A 20435-nucleotide genomic window follows, 5' to 3' on the forward strand; every position below is an offset into this window, starting at 1 on the left:
ACTCACATCACTCTCGCGACAAGCCTCCATGGCCTGCGCTGGAACCGTGGGCGGGAGGTCCGCGCTATCAGGGACAAGCCGTTTCGCATAGCTTCGACGCGGAGACAATATCTTAGCCAGGTCACAGGATCTCTCAGCTGAACCGCCGTCAAGCACCTAGTTCGACTGCAGCTCACGCTGGATCTTTCCGACCTCATTGATGAAGGTTTTCGCATTTGCAGGATTCATCTTGGTGGAAAATGTTAGCACATACGACTTGGCCACACATTTACTGAAAAGGTACATACCTTGATCTGAATACTGACGGCTTCGCCAGCTCCTTCAATGGCAGTGAACAGTACGCATACCGTCTTGTTCATGGGCTTCTCCTGGAAGCTCATAGCAGGGATAACAGTGGTATTGAGGATGACACGATGGGTTGAGTCCTGACGCATGATGAGGCGCACGACCTTCACATCACCGTCTTCAAGACTGGAGACATCGAAGCTTCCAGGTACTACCTGACCATTGTCATCAAAATCGACGCACTGTACGGGGACGTTGATTTTGAGGTTGCCAGCACCACGTTCCTTCCATGCAGGACCGTTTTCAGCTTTGTCGATATGGAAGATCTTGGCACGGACTTGGAGGATAGTAGCCTCACCCGCCTCGCCATTGTCGATGGCAACTACAAGTGCGGTTAGTGAAAGGACCTGGCGGGTTTCAACCAGTTGGGGTAGGGCCTACCTTGTTGTAGCTTCGTCTTCTTCTTGTCGGCATCGGTCTCCTTCTCCTTCTCCTTGTCGGTGTCACCGGCAGTGCTCGCAGCATCGTCTGCCTCGGCCTCTCCGTCGGACTCAGGATCACTGTCGGGAGCTCCGAAAGCTTTAGCTGGCTTACTGCTCTTAAGAGACCCGCCCGGCTGGCCGAAGGAAGTCAGCTTGCCACCGCCTAACGCGCTGCTGAATCCGCTTCCGAAGGCGCTGCCTCCGAATGGTTTGGAGGCACCACCGATTTGGCCGAAAGGAGAAGAGCCATTCCCTGCGCCAGCGCTACCAAAGACAGAGGGTGTATCAGATCTGGAGGAGGCGGAGGCGCCGAACGGCGACGGCGATGCTGAGGCACTGGCAAACGAGGTGAGAGGTTTGGAACCAGCACTGATGAAGGGAGAGGCAGCTGCTGCGAAACCTGACAGACCTGAGCTCTTGAAGGCAGACTCGGATGTGGTGGTGCTAGGTTTGTCGGCAGGTTTTATCGCCCCTATTGAGCTATCGGCGATCGAACCCTGGTGACGGTTAGGACGAAGGCGCCGCGATATTGACGAGGGTTGGGGGCTTATGATTACCTGGGTCTCATTGGTGGTTTCCTTGACCTCACTAGAGATGTCACGATGACGCTTCTTCTCGGGTTCGGAGCGGTCCGTTCTGCTAAAAGATGCATTGCCATTTGCGCCAATAGGTGAGACATCGCCGTTTAGATCTTGGGCAGCATCCTTGCCCTGCTCTAGTTGGTCATGTGCTCGCTTCTTCTTGGGTGAAGACAGATGATCTTTTAGCTTGTCGTTCTGGGCGCTGGGGACCTCTAGCTCTGGGGTAGCCTTCTTTTCTGAGACCTCAACAGTGGCCACACCAGCAGCCGCGTCGGGTTGTGAGGTTGCCATGGCCGACAGGTCGGGCTTCTCTGATATCCTAGCGTTGTCGAACTCCTTGCGGGTGGTGGCGGTGTCTGGATCTTCAGCCGAAGGTTTCGTACGATCCACCGGTGATTGGCTTCGTCGGCTGTTTGTTGACGCTGACGCCGATGCCGACGCTGCTGTTGCTGTTGCTGGTGCTTTGTCTGCCATGTGGGCGTTGTCTTCGTGGTCTGCCTTGTTGCGTGAGTGGGTGTATGTGTGTGTGTCTCTCTCTCTCTCTCTCTCTCTTCCTCTGTCTCTCTCTATGTGTGGGGATTGGGTGTGGGTGTAAGGATGGGTGTGAATATGACCCGAAAATGTCGTGTCGCAGTCGCAGGCGTGCGTGTTGTGTTCTCGACGAAGGAAAAGACACTGTCTGATTGGGTTCTGAAGGACCGCAAGATGCGATTATCCTCAGCACTCTGCAATAAGAACGATGGAGATTGGATTGAGAGGTGGGGTAAGTTAAACTTCAAAGGACAGTGCACTTGAGCCAAGGTAATTTTGTAATTTCGTCAGTACAATACCTAACTGACATGCAGTAGGGATCCTCAGGTTAGGACTTTTTGCGGTGCTAATGTCGTTTGTCCAGTTAAGGTCAAGTCCAGTCCAGTCCGGTCGCAATGGCAGCTGAAGGCAAAACGGTCAGATGGGCGATATTATGTTGGGCAAAAATGACATGGGCTAGATAAAGCTTGGAGCTGAGATGACGGCGATGGAGTGAGGTGAAGTGATGTACAGAGTATTGACTTAAGACTCGCTAACCTACTGTACACATGAGTTCTTTTTTATTATTTTCTTTTTTTCCTCCCCTTCCCTCCCTCTTCTATTGACAGCCTTCCAGGCTTGGCTTAATGTTGATTTCTTCCGTTACCGTTGTCCAGGATCCCACTGCAGTGTTTTTTGCAGCCGCCGCCACCTCCCGGTTCCACCAAGCCATCCATCACCCCCGTCGAAGAATTTGTCCGCTAGACTTATCTAACCTAACCTAAAGCCCGCCTAGCTCCTTGGATCACTTCACTGTAAGCGCTGCCGAATACAAGCCACCACATCTATCATACTCCCTCCCGCCTTACTTGATGGCAATGGCACCGGCTCACTCAAGCCGAGTTTTGAAGTTTTCTTCCTGGCGCGCGTAAAGCAGATCAGATACCAGGTCGTAGAATTCGGGGATGCGGATACTGCAATACTAGTATCGCCAAAACCCGTAGATCCGGTAGCCGACGCCAGTCTGGACCTCGGTCGGCATCGAATATAACCTGGCATTATCGAGGAGATGAGCATGGCCGTACCTTTACTTAGTCACCAACATCTCGATGAGCACAGTCAATCACAAGCACAAGCACACGCACCTGGCTACTCAAATGCTTGCACGACCGCCACTGATCTAGCAACACGCCTCATCTACACTATCCAGACTGCAGTTCTGATCTCATCCTTGCCTCGAGCCAAATTAAACAACCTGTCCATTTTTGAAACTATGTAATGATGCGCTGCTTGAGAGAGCTCCCGTCCTTTTTCATCAAGTGCTACTGTACTTCCCATTTACGTTGCTCAATGCCATGCCGAACACGCTATGATTGGCAATGGTGATGCAGAAGAATGATCGTTGGATCAAGGTATGCTTGCTTCTAGGGCATCCTTTTGTCGAGTCTCTCATTCGGTTACAGACCGCTAGATGCTCGATAACGTTCAGCAATATGTTGATCATCAGCATCAGAATGGGAGTTACACACCTTCTGAGCTTAGAGCTAGTAATTGTGACTGCTCGCGTATGGAATCAATGTCGCAGCCTCATGTGACTTAGTCTAGGATGAAAGCTTTATTACCACTTCGCAATCGACTTGACTGCCAACCATATTCGAAAGCGTTATAGGTTATCGCTAGAATTTGATATAGTCCCAGCGAAGAATCGCGCATTGAGCGAATTCAGCATCGCAATGCCAACCACTGCATCAATACAAGCTCCAGCAGTCAAGATTCTGGTCTTCATAGAAATTCCGCTTGCAACTATTGAAAACCTGATCCCGTGAGTGACACGTGAAGATTCCGGGAGGCTATGTTTCATTTTCCAATAGACGGCCACTAACGTGACGAGGACACAACTTGGATACAAAGGTAAGTCGCTAAATCAGTTAACAATTCGAAAGGATGTTCGTTAATGTAATGTAAGCTACATTAGATTACTTTGATTATATTACAAGTAGTAGTATATGTTCGTGTTTATGCGACGCGTACACTTTTGTATCGTTCGCTTGTCCCCAACAACCACGAGGTTATGTAACCCGGCTTTGTTGCCCTCACCGACGCAACAACAGGTTGGTAATTTGAACTCCTCCAGATACCGGGTATCCGTTATACAACACCTAGTGTACGAATTAATCTTGAGGCCACCAAACGCAACCACACTACTAATGGAGCCAAGCATAGATGAAAGAGACGGCAAGCTGCAGCCTGTGACGAACCGCGTCAAATGTCCATCACGACCGCGTCCATCTTATTTATTTGTCCTTTATTTATTTCTGCCTCTCTTCAGCTACCTGGTTGCCGGGGCGTTCCTCTTCCTTCAGCACATTGTAGCTCTTCATTGGGAGTACATCCACCTTTACTGAAGCTCCAGTCCCTAACTACAGCACTGAGTTTTGGCGGGATTTAAATTTGGAGAACATAGGGCACTACAAACCTGGTGGTTTTCACCCAGTCCATCTTGAAGACAAGCTCGATGAGAGATTTGAGGTGCCTCAAAAGCTAGATCAAGGTGGTTTGGTCTGGTTGTGCTGAGACAATTAACAAATCCAATGGTGTGCCGCCAAGATTAACTCTGCAACTTACTCCACTGAGTATAGCCCGGAAATCCGTTTCATCAACCTCTTCCTCAATAGAAATATCTCCAGTACAGACGCTGCTTCGCATCATGTCCTCCATATCGACGATCATTTTTGGCTGGAAGGGCCGAATGGACGTCATCTTTGCCTTGTCCTGTCTGCCATGGGTCCATCGCTCGCGGTTTGGTTGAGGTGCCACTCAGCAGAACACCACACAATCAAAAATGCCTGTTGCCAGATAACAGAGGGTACGCAGTGACCTCACAGCACCGGAATCTTCTAGGGCGACGTCAGAACCGACAACCTGCTTGTGAGGACACAAGATATCAACCATTGCAATGAAAAAGAGATGCAAGATCTCTTCGGTAAAATAGAAACTTGGGATATCCAGACACGCTTAGGAGAAGATTACCGGGCATGCGTCTCCCGATACCTGGTATCTATATGTCTTGGTATGAGAAACTGACTAGCTTCGTCATTCGAGATTTTCTCAAAGACAATTTTGGGCTGGATCGCCTGGGTTTGCCAGCAATATCTGCCTCTTGGATGCGCCTTTGTTGCTGTACACGATGCTACACATTTTGGTAACAACCCCTACAGAGCAGCTAGTTAGACGATTCGAAATGCTTCTTGAACCACTGCCTTTTGGGTATTTGAACGGCTTCACTATAAACATTAAATGTGACAGTTTTGTCAAAACCCCAACGTTTCCAGTCGAGACCAAAAGGATGGGCAAAAACATCCAAAACACTTGATCCCCTCTTCAACCTATTACAAGTACCTACAGAATTGGAAGAGTGGAGTAGAGATGAGCTGATGTACCACGAATATCCGAATTGTAATGAAGCCTGGTTGGCAAAAGAGAGTCCTATCACTGCCACCGCTTGCGACAGAACAACCAGAAACACCTCCTATAAGATATCACTAGAAGAATTTTTAATACTTACAGGTTTTGTGTAAAGAATCTTTATCTACAATCAAATCAAACGCATGACTGCCAGCGAGATTCTCAATCACGTCTGATTTTGGGAAATCTCCTAAAGTCACTACGTGTGGCGTTTTTCTCTACCAGAATTCTCCCAGCCATAAGAACTTTTTCGAGAAATGTCTCACGCAGCCCTTGAAATATACTCTAGCTAATTTACTCAGGTGGCTATCAAAATCAATATGTGGCGATAATATTGTGACATGTGCATATTCCGGAAGAGGACAGTCACCAACATAGTGGCTGGGCTGGACTCTTACAAAAGTCAGATGAATACAAGATCTGAGAAAGCTAACAGGGTTCCGTAATGATGCCCATCACTATTTTCTATTATCATGAATCAATTCAGCCTGTTTATCTAAATGTCCCATGAATGCTCCTCTACATATCCTGATGTCCCAGATTGCGATGAAACTCCCAGCATCAAATTGTCATGACGACTTGCTATCGGCGTTTTTCGCTTCTATCCGTTATACAAAAACTAAATTCTATTGTAACACAGTAAAAGTCCATTAATCACTCAAGGTATCGGAAATGTAGACTTACATACCTCCCAGTATCGACAACCGTTAACGTTAGGTTGCCAAAATTACCTCGGGATTTATTTACATACATATGTGGACTGCCAACGGACCTAGGCTCGGATGAAAGAAAACAGCTCACCAAATGATAGCATGTACGACAGTTTAATAGAGCAATCTGTACGACGATTAAAGCTCGTACCCCATGCTGTGGCTGGCAAACTGCCAAAAAGATTACACAGATGCTCTTCTTATCGTTGTTTCTATGCTGTTTGGCTGCTTCGTCAGGCAACCTCCCAACCCAGGGCCGCAAATCCGTCGCTGCCTTCCTTTCAGCAATGAATATATTTCCCAATTGACCATATAATTCCCCCAGAGGAAATTCACTTCAGCTTTTATCGTGAAATTCTTGATGGGAATCCCATCCCGAAGTAAGCCTCTCGTTCTCAGACCAGAAAAGATATCAACCAACTCATCGCCCCAATACTCCCGCTCAATACCACGAATTGATTTCATCCTCATGGTCGTGACGCAAAAGATGGTGCCCGCATAGGAGAATACCTCGCCAGTGACAACCACCTCACAACCGCACTCGGCAAATCTGAGAATGTGATCCTAATATCAGGCCGCATTTATGTCAACGCTGACAAAGACAACATCACGGTGGGACCCACAACATTACTCCCAGTAGGAAGCTGTATATCGTCGCCATACAGTTTCATTTACCACGGAGTGGCCGGCAAGTAGAAGTCGCTACGACCAGACAGATGTCGTTAGAGGTAACCCCACATCGCACTTGTCCTCAGCGTGATGTTAAACTGCTGGCATCCCTTTCATAGCTGCCTTGGTAGAGACAATCATCTGGCAGGATATGAACTGCGACTAACTATTAGCGTGCTTGGGAATTAATGTGCCTATATTGTCCAGATTCCGATAGGTGAACCTACTTAAGATCTGCATTACATCATGAGTTGTCCTAAGCAGTTGACATCGTATCGGTAGTGATCATCCTCGAATGGTTCAGCAAGTCTTCTTTTTAGTTTTCTTTTCAGCGACATGTGGAAGCGCCAGGTGCGCTTCGCCTCCATAGTTATCGTAGCAGATCTGTCGCTGATTATTTTACTTTACTTACCATACAAGCCCGACATATTGTGCTTTCTCACTAACACTCTGCTTATAGATTTCGTTACTATTCCGTAGTAGTTGCCACTGACTACAAAATCCGTGGCTAAAAACTGTGTTCAAGGGCCAGTGATATAGAATCGGCAACTATCCGATATTCTAACCTGAATACAAAGTCAAGAAAGCCGTACAGGCTGCCCAAACGACACTTAAAAGAGCCCACGGATTTTAAAATCAATTTGCAATAGATATTTTAGCATCACAACTTAGAACAACCTCGAACGTTACTTGATATGTCAAGTGTTTCAATTGGGGAGCTGACATCCTACTATAGAATAAGACGGTTTGTTACAGATAAACCAGCGAATGATCAAACTTATGCGACTTCTTGAGTCTTTGTATCAATATGTTGATAGATTTCGGCAGAATCTGATGGGCTATTAGACGGTGAAATATAATTACCGCTGAGGACACCCTTGTCAAGCAGCACGCGGCAACCGACAACCGACCGGTCATATCTTCTATGTTGCCCCAAGGCTAATGTAAATATACACGGGTCTTGAGGAATTGTAAAAGAGACATTCATAACAAAAAGAAATTCTTGGGGATTCTCTCCCAAATATATCGCATGTCTGGCGCGGACGAACGTCCTTGAAAGTTTCTCCGCACGTTGAGACGGCTGGAGATAGTAAACAGCCAAACCCAGGCTGTCTGCGTATAGATATACAGATGACAATTAAATCTACGTACCGAATACGCGGATGACTGCCGAACAAGACATTGGTTTAAATGGCACCTGACGGTTCACTGGACAGATATTGAAGAACGGCATGATACCTAGCATTTATAACATGATGATCCCCGGAAGCTCCGGAAAGAAGATGAGCAAGCAATCGGAATATGAAAGAAGATGACATCACAACAGAAATATACCAGCCAAATTTACAGCATTTCTCTGAGCTCTTGGTTTGCCCTTACAAGCGGTTGCATTTAAGCTACCCTACCAACATTCCGTAATGATAACCGCCCCTGGCACGACGAGGGACTGACAACCGAATTGGACCCTTGAGCAATTTTTGGATTAAAAAAAAAGATTCCTAACCTATCGATGTACTTTCCGGTCACTTATTCTAGTGTGAAAGTGGTCTTGACTTGTCCCAATCCATGCCTACCAGCCACGACATGCCGTCCATTGTTCTCTCCTTTACTTCCGTTGTGTGAGCCTGAGGCAGGGGTAAGTTACACCAGCACGCATGGTCGTGCCCTTGGAGGACGTCCATTTTGGTTTCCGCGAGGCCTCTGTCTCTGATTACGCGCTCGTAGATCACGGCATCGTCACGTAAGATATCCAGCTGCCCACACTGAACATAGACCTTTCCAGGATGTTGCTTCTGAATCTTGGCGAGGTCCAAGTTGAGGGGCGAGAACCAGGGCGAGCGGACGTCCTGCTTGTAGATCATCGATATGTCTTCTAGGCTCTTAGCGTTGAGGAATGGTGCATCTGCGTGCTCATCATGAGACCGAAACATATCCAAGTACTGGTTGGGGATGGCCTCGGATTCCATCATGTAGGGTACTGTGATGAACAGTCCAGTAATGCTGGAAGCTATCTCTGGGAGACCTTGTACCAGCTCGTCATGGCCTCCCGCCTTCGCGGCGCTGTCAATGCCTGCTATAACTGCAGTGATGTTTGCGCCGGCACTCATGCCTCCAAGTACGAAACCTAGTCTGGGATCAAACTCCAGGCCTTCAGGTTTCAGGATTCCCTCATTGAGGTTGCTGGGTTCGGAAAGCCAAGCGATAACTTCCCATGCGCTTTGAGGCGCTGCAGGAAAGCGGTACTCAGGTGATAGCTTGTACTCTATGCAAGCGACAATGGCATTGAAGTGTGATGCGCACGCACGGGCGGGAGAGAGCACATTGTTAGGACTGCAATACGTGAAACTGCCACCATGCGTCAAGACGATAAGGGGACACCTCGTAGCTACCACGTTGGCGCCTGACGTCAATGGCAACGATTTGGCGACTGGCCTGACGAGAATGGTGTGACTGATGAAGCCGTCTTTGAGAGGAATTTCCAGTATTGACTCTTCCAGGTCTGGCGGGCAAGGGCCAAGTTCCTTGAGGGAGACTTGCTCCATAGCCTCCAGCTCCGCTCGGGTAGCAGCAATATGCTCAGAGGTGGTATCAGCCATACTGGTCAGGTGTCGCAGGAATTTTGCGGATTCGATTATATTTCTCAGGGGACAATTGTTTCGAGGGACTCCGAAAGCTTTAGAGATTCGTAAACTGAAAAGATCAAGCTGCCATGAGAAAAGGAGTCCTGTTATACAAACATGGGAATATGCAGTCTTATATAGACCTAGCACAACGCATCGTGCCAACCTCCACTTTCGCATGAACACCCCAACGGAACAAACACTATCACCTCACTTGAACATTACAAATGAGGCATACAGCAATTGCATGAGCGCAGCCTCAACTTACGCTACAGCCAATAAGAGGTCGTGATGGCGAACATGTTCACAAAAGATTAAGTCAGCCAACGTTCAGCTTGTTGGAAATATACAGCCCCATCCTTCTCATGTCCGGAATGACTCACTGTCTCTAACTGCATACCTGAAGACAGTCGTGCTGCCTACAAAGGGATCATAGGATTTCCGAATTAGAAATGACAAAGAGGGCACCGCTTGGCAATTTGGAGATAGTGGCTTCAAGTTACGCGCCAACCAATCAGAGTGTTTAGCTTGGGAGAATGCATCCACTCTGTAGGCGCACCAATCCCTGTTGATACCGAAGGCTAAGACCGGACATGTTGAACTTGCATACAGGCAGTTGTGCTACCTACGTCAAGTATTGGTCAAATGTATAAAACCCTAAGATAAGCCAACGATATGAAACGTTGATCATCGGACAACATTAAACCCGGTATCTCCGCCCACTTACCATATTACTTCTGTTGTGTCGCAAAAGAAATTGTGCATGGCTTATACAACTATCTGCTTTTAAACCTAAAACTTTTGAGGGCACTATTCAAGCGATACATTCACCATGTCCGTAAACGACTGCTGCACCCGCGGCTTCACCTGGGAGGGCACCCCAGTCGGCCAAACCACCAAGATTGGCCAAAATGACACCTATGTGACAGGCTCCAACCGGGAAAATGCCGTCATGATCGTGCACGACCTCTTTGGCTGGACCTTCCCCAATGTCCGGCTGCTTGCAGACCACTACGCCAAGGAGGCCGACGTCACCGTATACGTGCCGGACTTCCTCGGAGGCGAAGTCCCGGCCTTTGAGCCCATGGTGAACGGCCGCTGGCACGAGGTCGACCTCAAGGGTTGCGTCACCAGAAACTCCCGCGAGATTCGGGAGCCCGAGATCTTCGAGTTCGCCCGGATCCTGCGCCAGAAGCACAAAAAGATCGGGGCCGCTGGGTTTTGTTATGGAGGGTGGGCTTGCTTCCGGCTTGCGGCGGCGGAGCACCAACCTCCTCTGGTGGATTGCATAACCGTTGGGCATCCGTCGCTCCTGGTCAAGAAGGATATCAACGAAGTTGGAAAGATCCCCGTGCAGATGTTGGCGCCAGAGAAGGATCTCCAGTATACGGAGGAGTTGAAGCTGCACACATTTCAGACACTGCCAAAGCTAGGTGTACCGTTCGTCTATGAGCACTTTCCTGGTGTCGAGCACGCATGTTTCGTCCGCGGAAACGAGAAGATGGAAGGTGAGCGACTGGCTATGATACGGGGCAAGAATGCCGCTGTCGCGTGGTTCAGGGAACATCTACGCTCTGAATAGTGGCAGGAGGCCTACACGCGAAGTATCTTCTTTCTGAAGCCTCAACGCAATGTGTAAAATACAGCGAGTAGTGTTTGTCAATGCATGTTCAATTCAATTGTTGACGAGATGGTATCGTTCAGGTTGCGTGTCAAAGGAGAAATGCTTATTCTAATCGGAAATCCCACTCATGGTATGTGCCCTTCTAGTTTGCTCGAATCAATTCATTCAAACATGACTACGGTCACTTCTACAGACCATTTCTCTTAGCCCATTTCAACAACTCTCCTCGATCCGCGTCAATAAGGCGAGACCTTGCTCGTATAATATCCATCGCTTGTGTGAGTATCAACTTGTTCGACTGTATGATATTAGATGGCTCTCGTGTGAGTTTCGAAGTTACTTACAACACCAGTTTTTCCCGCAAAGAAGTCTTCGACCTGTACCAAGTGAGCCGAAGTTGCAAGACCGGCCAACGCCCCGCTGATATAGCTATATCCGTTGATGACGCCCGTCTCTGTACTCTTCTGCAGTACATCCCAGTTATCTTGCAGCCATCTCCAGGAAGTCTCTGCACCAGTTGGGTGTCTTTGCAGAGTGCTCAGTAAGCTCTGACGAGCGCCATTGTTCACAACAAACGGCGATGTTCTTTTTGCAGCTAATTGAGTGCTCGGTGTACCTTCTGAGGGTGTGATGAGAAGCAAAGTGCGGGCAATGATGTCAGGTTTTGACGAGTTACCGAGGGAGGCGAAAGCCTCAGCAGGAGTTACAGGATCACCCGGATGGATGTAAGCGCCGTCAAATGCGATTGATTTTAGCTGGTTCCATGTCATCTACAGTACTATTAGTCATCACATGGCCCGCACGATATTTGTACGACTTACGTCTGTATCATCAATGGAGACAACTATGTCAAATATGTGTCTCTTGATATTTGGGTTCAGTGCGTCCTTCTCCCCGTCTAGTAGCCGATCCCAGGATTCCCGGGCATTCTTCTGCACTATCGGGTGTTCTTGCAGCTGGCCATATAGAAGTGATTTGAGGAATGTTCCCTTGGTCGTATCGCTTGATTTGAACTTTAGCAGCCCTTTCGCAATCAAATGTGCTAGTAATTGGTGTTTCACCCTTTCCAAGATGCGCAGAACTTCATCGCCCTCGAAAAGGAAGGCCGCTCGGATTTTCTGCATTTGTCCGAGAATTTCACGCCATACGAACAAGCTCTCCACATGGTTCTTGATGGTGAATAGGAAGTCCAGGAAATCGGGAAGCCTTGCACTTCGAGACGTCGAACCTGTTGCCACAACAGCCGCTAGGTCTGAAATAATGCCTACTTTGTCATTGGTCGAGAGGTAATCCCCAGCAAACTGCACCCCAAACTTATGAATGCGTGAAATTGGATAAGATACACGGTAGAATCCGACCAAATCAGCGTTAAGTTTGTACTTGAACAAGTTGGTACGAATTCTAGTTTCAGTGCTCACCAAAGGATGCGTCGTAACTCCATCAGGACCTTTGAGCTTGATCGAGACAGGGTACGGCCCTGCCTTAGAATCGATGTTTCCGTTCTGTAGGAATCGGGATTGGCTGACAACTATTTCACCCGTTGGCCGAATTTCGTTGACTGTCAAAAGCGGATAGCCAACATTTTCCGTCCAAGCTGCCATAATTTTCCCAACATCACGTCCGCTTACTTCACTTAGTGTGCTCCATAGTTGTCCGGTGGTAGCATTGGCATACTTGAAGCGTTCGAGATAGAGTTTAATACCATCGAGAAACAAACTTTTGCCGATTTCCTCTGCCAACATACGTATGATGCTACATCCTTTCAGATATGTAATACTGTCGAACATCGCCCCAGCCGGTAGTCCAGGGGCTTGAATAGCGTGACTGCCAGAATTAGAGTCCAGCTCCAGCGCAGCCTGCAATCCTCCTGGGAATGAAGTGTCTGGATTGCTTGCAATAAAGCTTGACCAGGCATCAAAATTTGGGAGGATTTCTGAGACAGCAAGGAATGCTGCCCATTCGGCAAAGGCTTCATTGAGCCAAAGCGAGTCCCAGAACTTCATTGTCACGATGTTTCCAAACCATTGATGAGCAAGCTCATGGGAAATGATTATAGCCGAAACTAGTTTGTTATACTCGGACGGGTTCGAGGGAAGAACGAGGCCCCGTTCCTCGTATGTGACACAACCCCAATGCTCCATGCCACTGATACAATGTCAACACGAGAATTATAAATTGCTCAAGCTCCACAAGAAAATGAACCTTGTTTTGATGCGAAACGGAACAGTTAAAAAAACACGTGCTCACATACCCTTGATGCCCTGGAATAGCCACCATGTCGAGCTTAGGCAAAGGATACTTTAGACCGAAGTTTTTCTCATGCGCCCTCATGCTTTTCACCGCGATTTCAAGCGCATAGGCAGCACTGTCGATATCCTTGTCCAATGCTGCCCAAACACGAATGGGAACATGGAAGTCATTTGTCTCAAGAACATTGAAATAGCCAGCGACCATAACCACAAGACTGCGTTGCGAAAAATCCCAATTAGTCAATTTCTTTTTCCATGACGACAGAATACTCTTTGACATTCTGGCTGGAGTAAGACTCTGAGATTCACTTCTCGGAGGACCTCCAGGATTAGAAGGACTAGTGCTTTATCATATGGTAAATGGAACATGAGAACGCAATTTGTTCTGTGCTATACGTACTATGTAGACATCTTAGGGCTGGTATCGAAGGTGACTCGCTTTTTTGGTGCTGTCACAGATGACTCGACGGGGTGGACAGAATCAATCTCCATGTTGCTTAGACATGTTAAATCTGCAGAGACGATCATGGAAATTAAGAATTCTGCCTTGAGGTCAGGTTCATCGAAACAAGGGAAGACTGATCGCGCCAATGTCGGTTCGAACATGGTCTCGAAGCCAAGCTTTAGCTGGCCATCTGGCTGCTGATATGGCGTGGAGGACAGGCCGCCCATGGCGCCTGGAGGTGCGATCCGACCGCCATATCTGAGAGTCAAGATAGCCTCGGAACCTGCATGAAGCTTGCTCTCTAGTTTGAGATATGCTGCCTCCTGGTCGGGGCTGTAGTAGATATCCGGGTGTGAGATGATGCCTCCTTCAGGCTCAATATCTGCTCGCGTAATATGCAATCTAAGTGCGTGGAAAACGATATACTGTGTTGGCTTTAGGATACGCAACTGAATAGTGACTCGGCCTACGAACGTGCCGGTCTCCAGATCGGGTTCAATCTCAATTGCGTAGTGTCGGGGGCTTATGGTATCAGGCAGCCGAAACGAAGGGGCCTGCGTACAGCCAAGGATTTCGCGCATGTTGTCTTACGGCAAGCGATGGTATAACCAGACTGGATGTGTGTACTGTATTTACGTTTTCAAGATATTTAGACAGTATAGTTGGCAAGAAATCAAGCTGGCAGCATTATGGCGCCTTCGCCGAAAGCTCCAAATCACGGCGTTCGGAGTCAGGGTATTGGTCGCATCACGACTACAGGGGTCTTGCGGTTGCCTATGTCAGTCCATAGGTAAGGTTAGGAAGTCAGCCGAGTTTCCAATGACGACAAGCTTTCCACCTTCCTGTTTGATCACAAGCAACCTAACCTAGAACTTGACCCTCATCGTCCCCCTCTCACCTGCATTTCGCATCAGGATCGGTAAAGCTCCAAGAAGCTCCTCGTACTTATGAAACAGGCAAGTAAGCGGTGCTTACAAAAGTTCACACGCGAAACTTACCTGGGACTAAACGGTACATCATATCTGCAGCTCCTCACTTCCGGAGCTCATTCTGGTTCCCTCAGTAGTTATGTAAAGAACGGAGATGATTTTAATCTAGTGTAGACTGAGGGAAACCAATCATTAGAAGAGGAAGTTATCTTGGGCTGTCAAGAGACAGTTGCGGTACAGCAGACTACAGGTAGATTAGCGTGGCATCATTTGTGAGCACACATGTAGCATCATATTATTTATGCATGTGCATAATAGTCACGGATAAGTTAGCATCGAACTAACCTGCATATAAACAAGACCCAGACCAGCCTGTAGCGTGCTCCGATAAGAAAGATAGCAGGGGCCCACCGAAAAGTTGAGAGCCCCCACTACTCACTCCATCGTGGACGAACACCATCGTGAGCACCATCGTGACATCTACATTGAAACAGTCCACGGTTACATTGCCAACCTGATCAAGAGGGTCGCATGAGCAGTGACGGTCGACTCACCGCCGAACACCTCCCCGAATCGCCCAAAATCCTCTCCTGTGCTGTCCAGTGCTGTGCTGTGGCGCCACCCTTTGCAAGCTGATCGCCCAAAATGCCGACCCGAACAACAGGGCCGCCGTCGCAAGGCGGCAAGAAGAAGGCCAAGCCAGCGGAGTCAAGAACGATGAAACGGAAACGTACAGTCGACGACCTCGCCCACTTGAAGAAAGCACTCGACGAATTCGACCCGAAAACTTGTCTCATACAGCGATTTGCCGACCTCCCGCTCTCCCAAAAGACAGCCTCTGGTCTTGAGCGGTCGCACTTTCAAACCCCGACAGCAATCCAAGCCAAGGCCATCGGACTCGCCCTCAAGGGCCGTGATATTCTCGGGGCCGCCAAGACGGGAAGTGGCAAGACGCTGGCTTTTCTGATCCCCGCCCTCGAAGCGTTGGTTCGTCAGCAATGGACCGAGCACGACGGGCTCGGCGCCTTGATAGTCAGCCCGACGAGAGAGCTGGCCGTGCAAACATTCGAGGTTCTCCGCAAGATCGGCCGGTACCACAGTTTCTCCGCTGGCTTGGTCGTCGGAGGTAAAAATCTCAAGGAGGAGGCCGACCGTATGGGACGAATGAACATCCTGGTTTGCACTCCTGGCCGAATGTTACAGCATTTGGATCAGACTGCCGGGTTCGATGTCGACAATCTGCAGATACTCGTCATGGACGAAGCCGACCGTGTCCTCGACATGGGCTTCCAAAGTGCCGTCGATGCCCTGTAGGGAAACATGCTGTTCGTCATCCATCGGAAGCAGGGCTAACTCTTGACAACTAGAATCGAACATCTGCCAAAGCATCGCCAAACCCTACTTTTCTCTGCCACCCAAAGCCGCCGAGTCTCGGATCTTGCGCGTCTGTCCTTGAAGGAACCCGAGTACATCGATGTCCACGAGACTGACGAGTCTGCAACTCCGACTACTTTGGCCCAGCATTATCTGGTAACACCGCTGCCCGAGAAGCTCGATACCTTGTATTCATTTATCAAGGCGAATCTAAAGAGCAAGATGATTGTCTTTTTGTCATCGGGAAAGCAAGTTCGATTTGTCTTCGAGTGCTTCAAGAAATTACAACCGGTAAGTAGCTCTCAGGTGCCCCCAACCACTCTGCTTGGCTGTTACCTATGTCCTCTCAGAGAGCGGAGTGGAATTCTCCGTGTCTCTATCTCGAACAATCCATTGCTGACTTGATTCTTGCGTAGGGTATCCCTCTCCTACATTTGCACGGTCGCCAGAAACAAGTAGCGTACGTACAGAAAACAACCCACACCCCTAACTCCCCTCTCCGCGCGGACGAATATCATTCGATGGCCTCCTGTCTTGGTGTGCAGGTCTTTTGGGAAGCGAGAGCAGTGGTCTTGGACAGGACATGAGCCCAAAGAACACTCCCTATCGTCATGACAAAATAAACTAACTGGAGTTTTTCTCGTAATGCAGACGTCTAGAAATCAACCGCAGATACACTTCGGCCCAATATTCCTGCCTCCTTGCGACCGACGTTGTGGCCCGTGGAGTGGATTTCCCAAAGGTGGATTGGGTGGTCCAGGTTGATGCTCCCGAGGATGCAGACACGTATATTCATAGAGTCGGACGAACAGCTCGTAGGATCCACTTGAAAACACATACCAGGAGTATTTGCTGACACATCTCAGGTTATGGAAGCGACGGCAAGGCTATCCTCTTCCTCGATCCGTCAGAAGAAGAAGGGATGATCAAGAGTCTAGAGCGCAAGAAGGTTCCGATACAGCGAGTCAATGTACGAGAGAAGAAGAAGCAAGCGATCACTTCACAGATACAAGATTTGTAAGCAGCATCCTGATCTACCTCATACCGCAAGCACAGGGGGTGATGTGTACTGCATCCTGGCGTGATGAGGCCTCTGGGGTAGATGACAGCCTCCCCAGAAAACTTGTCGGGATGGGCTATCACAGATAAACAGTTACTGATCCCATGTGATATAGGTGCTTCCACAATGCCGATCTGAAATATCTTGGACAGAAGGCGTTTATCAGTTACACGCGTAGCATCAGTCTGCAAAAAGAAAAAAACATCTTCGACCTCCGGGCGTTGGATCTGGAAGGTTACTCTGCTAGCTTGGGTCTTCCTGAAATGCCGCACGTGAAGCAGCAAAGGCCAGAAGATATCAGGAAGCTTAAGAACAGATCCCGGGCCGAACTGGACCTCTCAAGTGGGTCCGAGTATGACTCGGAGGGCGAGAAGGTCAAGAAGCTCAGCAAGAAGGACGAGGTCCGCACAAAATATGACAAGATGTTCCAGCGTGAAAACCAGGACGTCCTGTCGAAACACTACGCAGACCTCCGCGACGACGAAGACGAGGACGATGATTTCTTCAACACGAAGCGCGTGCTCAAGGGCGATGAGCTTGACTCAGCGGCCAAGGACGGCGTGGATCCCAGAGGAAAGGTCGTTCCAGTTTACGGAGGAGCAGAACTCGTCGTCGACTCCAAGCGGCGAGAGAAGATGCTCACGTCCAAGAAGCAAATGCTCAAGTACAAGGGCAAAGGTACAAGGATGGTCTTCGACGACGACGGAGAAGCACATCAATTGTATGAGCTCCAGGGCGAGGACGACTTCAAGCAAGAAGGACCGGTGGATGCTCTGCGGCAGAAATTTGTGGAGGAGGAAGCGAAGCGTGTGCGGGAGGCCGACGTGGACGACAAACAATTGGCCAAGGAAAGAAGACAAGAGAAGAAGATCAAGAGGAAGGAGAGGGAACGCATGGAGGCTGCCGGAGAAGACATTGCTGGCGGAGATCCGGCCACGCTGGGCACTTCGGAGGATGCAGAGCGGGCCTTGGACTTGCTGCGATCACTTCCTGTCGCTGGTGAGAGTGACGGCGAGGACGAGCGACCAAAGAAGAAGGCCAAGAAGTGGTTCCAAGATGATTCGGAGGATGAAAACGAGAAGGAATCTCGCAAGGGCAGAGGCAAGGTCATTGAGGTCACGGACGAGCCCAACACTTTGGAAGATTATGAGGCTCTGGCGGCAGGTCTACTTGAGGATTAGATTTGCTCTACTATACCCACTGTACGTACAGTCAGGCGCCGAAGAAAGATGCATGCGGGAAGGCATAACAAAACAACCTTTTTAGCGTTCTCCTCTCGTGGTGCACACATGGCGGTGCTGCCTGCTTATCCCGTCAAGGAGTCATTTGTGCTGCTAATATGACCTGCCCAATGCAGAAGATGCCGAGATAGGTAGACGTCTTGTTTTATTGTTATTTTTTATTCAGTCCATTGACATGATGCCATGCCGATTTACTAACCAACATAGCTGCTCATGTTCCAAGCGTTTCCAAGTGCTGCAATACTAAAGTTATGTAGGTACGGTAGATTATATGCCATTAATTGTCCGGTACTATGTGACTATCACCAACCCCCACTAAACGGCCCCCCCGGACAGTGGCGCTACAATGTACTGTACTGCACTTATTATGTACTAACCTCAGTCTACGTTGACTTACTTACGCGGCATCAGCCTTATTATTAATGCCCAATCGTGCCGGGGGAAACCGCCAAGATAACGTTAGACTAAGTAAAGTACCAAGTAGACCTGGCTTGGACTTGGGAAGACCCCTCTATTGTATGACCTGCATACATACTTACTTCCATGTATCCATTGTTTCTAGAATAGAATAGACCGTCTACTGCAGGTTAATAGCTTACATGCGCGCGGACCTGTACAATAGCAACTCCTCCCGTTGGCCCGTCTTACCTGACATCCTGTTTTCCGTTGACCTCGAGACTTGTGAGCCGATCCTGAAACCAGAGCCACCCCTCCTGTTTGCGACTGCGGAGACGACCGTCGCGACAGTTCAAGTGCCCGTGACAACCCCCGCCATGTCGACGACCAACGGCGCCGGCCAAGGCGACGACTGGAAGCCGCGCGATATGGAGGGCGAGATGCGCCAGCTGTGCGCCGGGCTCAAGAGCAAGGTCGACGCATTTCTCGACAAGGAGACGGGCGACGAGCTACTCCAAGGCGTGCAGAGGCAGGTCAGGGCGGCCAAGGGAGTCATCGACGATGCCCTCAAGCGGTACCGGTAAGCTGCTGCTACTGCTGCTCTGTTTTCTCCCCCTCCATGTCCTCTCCTGCGCCGACGCAGCCGTTTGCCGCAAGATCGTCTGCTGACCAGTGCCTGTGTTTTTCCCTCCGCAATTGCAGACCCGACGAACTAGCCCTCTCCTACAACGGCGGCAAGGACTGCCTGGTCCTGCTGATCCTAATCCTCGCCTCGCTCCCGGCGCACTTCCCACCACCGCCCACGAGCCCGCCCCCGCCGCTGTCGAGCTGCGACACCCCCTCCTTCCCCGTCCTGCTGCAGGCCATCTACATCCGGCCCGAGAAGCCCTTCGCCGAGGTCGACACCTTCGTGGAGGAGACGTCGCAGCAGTACCACCTGGACCTGGCCACGAGCGACCGGCCCATGAAGCAGGCCCTGGGGGAGTACCTGCAGGAGATGTTCGCCGTCAAGGCCGTCTTCGTCGGCACGAGGAGGACCGACCCCCACGGCAGGGACCTGCGGCACTTCCAGGAGACGGATGGCGACTGGCCGAGGTTCATGAGGGTGCATCCCGTCATCGACTGGCATTATAGGGAGGTCTGGGGGGTAAGTGCCTTTTTTCTTTTCTTTCTCTTCCTCTTTCTTTCTTCTTTCTTTCTCCCCCCGGCCCCCCGTCTGCTATCTATCTTCTTCGCTCTCAAATTAAAGGAGGAAATCAAAACCTGACTCGCGGAAATTAATCTAGTTCATACGCGCTCTCGACATCCCATACTGCCCGCTTTACGACAAGGGATATACGTCTCTGGGCGGCACCGACGACACGCACCCCAACCCGGTGTTGAAGGCGGACGAGAGTGGGAAGAGCGCCACCGACTTCAGGCCCGCTTACGAACTAATGGATGACCACGAGGAGCGGCTGGGCAGAGACTGGTGATCGGTGCTGGGGCCGACACGGGAGAGAGTTTGACAGTAACGAGGCAGGTCACAAGAACAACAACCCACCTTTTATTTCAAAACATCAGACCGGGGCCACAATAGTTCATGGGCGGTAGAATTGATTGCTAATAGACACACTCATCGACATAAAGCAACCTCAAATAGTTGCCAGAGGCACCTGATAGCATACCCGGAAGATATGACATGAACAAGAAGAAGAAACATTTGATCAATTCGATGCGCGAGCTAGGTACAGACAAATGTGCGTATCATCCATGTGCTAACTTCTCCATCTTTTCCGTCTCCTGTCTCTCGGA

The 20435-nt window shown here is 49.5% G+C and overlaps 6 protein-coding genes across 6 annotated transcripts; 3 read left to right on the top strand and 3 right to left on the bottom strand.

Moving 5' to 3' along the window:
• Positions 1–156: 156 nt before the first annotated feature.
• On the bottom strand, positions 157–1822 carry BKA67DRAFT_653642 (uncharacterized protein; the record flags this gene model as incomplete). The annotated part of the gene is made up of 3 exons (XM_046106410.1): positions 157–228; positions 288–667; positions 727–1822. 3 exons carry the CDS (start codon positions 1820–1822, stop codon positions 157–159), a joined length of 1548 nt encoding a protein of 515 aa, XP_045964596.1.
• A 6293-nt stretch (positions 1823–8115) lies between these two features.
• On the bottom strand, positions 8116–9760 carry BKA67DRAFT_548125 (alpha/beta hydrolase fold-domain-containing protein). Its single transcript, XM_046101494.1, has one exon. It carries the CDS (start codon positions 9501–9503, stop codon positions 8235–8237), a length of 1269 nt encoding a protein of 422 aa, XP_045964597.1. The 5' UTR covers positions 9504–9760; the 3' UTR covers positions 8116–8234.
• A 395-nt stretch (positions 9761–10155) lies between these two features.
• Positions 10156–10905, top strand: BKA67DRAFT_589909 (dienelactone hydrolase family protein; the record flags this gene model as incomplete). The annotated part of the gene is made up of 1 exon (XM_046104522.1): positions 10156–10905. One exon carries the CDS (start codon positions 10156–10158, stop codon positions 10903–10905), a length of 750 nt encoding a protein of 249 aa, XP_045964598.1.
• A 229-nt stretch (positions 10906–11134) lies between these two features.
• On the bottom strand, positions 11135–14222 carry BKA67DRAFT_653646 (peptidase family M1-domain-containing protein; the record flags this gene model as incomplete). Its single annotated transcript, XM_046106411.1, has 5 exons — positions 11135–11245; positions 11292–11717; positions 11769–13092; positions 13199–13411; positions 13597–14222. The coding sequence occupies 5 exons, from the start codon at positions 14220–14222 to the stop codon at positions 11135–11137; spliced, it is 2700 nt and encodes an 899-aa protein (XP_045964599.1).
• A 670-nt stretch (positions 14223–14892) lies between these two features.
• BKA67DRAFT_548132 (ATP-dependent RNA helicase dbp-4) lies at positions 14893–18499 on the top strand. Its single transcript, XM_046101495.1, has 6 exons — positions 14893–15880; positions 15938–16235; positions 16361–16404; positions 16596–16759; positions 16811–16961; positions 17120–18499. Exons 1-6 carry the CDS (start codon positions 15216–15218, stop codon positions 18183–18185), a joined length of 2388 nt encoding a protein of 795 aa, XP_045964600.1. The 5' UTR covers positions 14893–15215; the 3' UTR covers positions 18186–18499.
• Positions 18500–18724: 225 nt separating this feature from the next.
• On the top strand, positions 18725–20352 carry BKA67DRAFT_548136 (uncharacterized protein). Its single transcript, XM_046101496.1, has 3 exons — positions 18725–19221; positions 19344–19788; positions 19928–20352. Exons 1-3 carry the CDS (start codon positions 18845–18847, stop codon positions 20114–20116), a joined length of 1011 nt encoding a protein of 336 aa, XP_045964601.1. The 5' UTR covers positions 18725–18844; the 3' UTR covers positions 20117–20352.
• The last annotated feature ends 83 nt before the right edge of the window (positions 20353–20435 follow it).

The sequence above is a fragment of the Truncatella angustata genome (genome assembly GCF_020726525.1).
Source record: "Truncatella angustata strain MPI-SDFR-AT-0073 chromosome Unknown BKA67scaffold_1, whole genome shotgun sequence".
Taxonomy (NCBI): domain Eukaryota; kingdom Fungi; phylum Ascomycota; class Sordariomycetes; order Amphisphaeriales; family Sporocadaceae; genus Truncatella; species Truncatella angustata.

What these genes read in the sequence shown, in the direction of transcription:
- BKA67DRAFT_548125 (XM_046101494.1), bottom strand. Translation starts at nt 9,503, where the DNA reads ATGCGAAAGTGGAGGTTGGCACGATGCGTTGTGCTAGGTCTATATAAG.
- BKA67DRAFT_548132 (XM_046101495.1), top strand. Translation starts at nt 15,216, where the DNA reads ATGCCGACCCGAACAACAGGGCCGCCGTCGCAAGGCGGCAAGAAGAAG. An exon ending in CAAAGTGCCGTCGATGCCCT is followed by an intron (nt 15,881 to 15,937) that starts GTAGGGAAACAT and finishes CTTGACAACTAG; the next exon opens with AATCGAACATCTGCCAAAGC. An exon ending in GCTTCAAGAAATTACAACCG is followed by an intron (nt 16,236 to 16,360) that starts GTAAGTAGCTCT and finishes ATTCTTGCGTAG; the next exon opens with GGTATCCCTCTCCTACATTT.
- BKA67DRAFT_548136 (XM_046101496.1), top strand. Translation starts at nt 18,845, where the DNA reads ATGCGCGCGGACCTGTACAATAGCAACTCCTCCCGTTGGCCCGTCTTA. An exon ending in GATGCCCTCAAGCGGTACCG is followed by an intron (nt 19,222 to 19,343) that starts GTAAGCTGCTGC and finishes CCGCAATTGCAG; the next exon opens with ACCCGACGAACTAGCCCTCT. An exon ending in ATTATAGGGAGGTCTGGGGG is followed by an intron (nt 19,789 to 19,927) that starts GTAAGTGCCTTT and finishes AAATTAATCTAG; the next exon opens with TTCATACGCGCTCTCGACAT.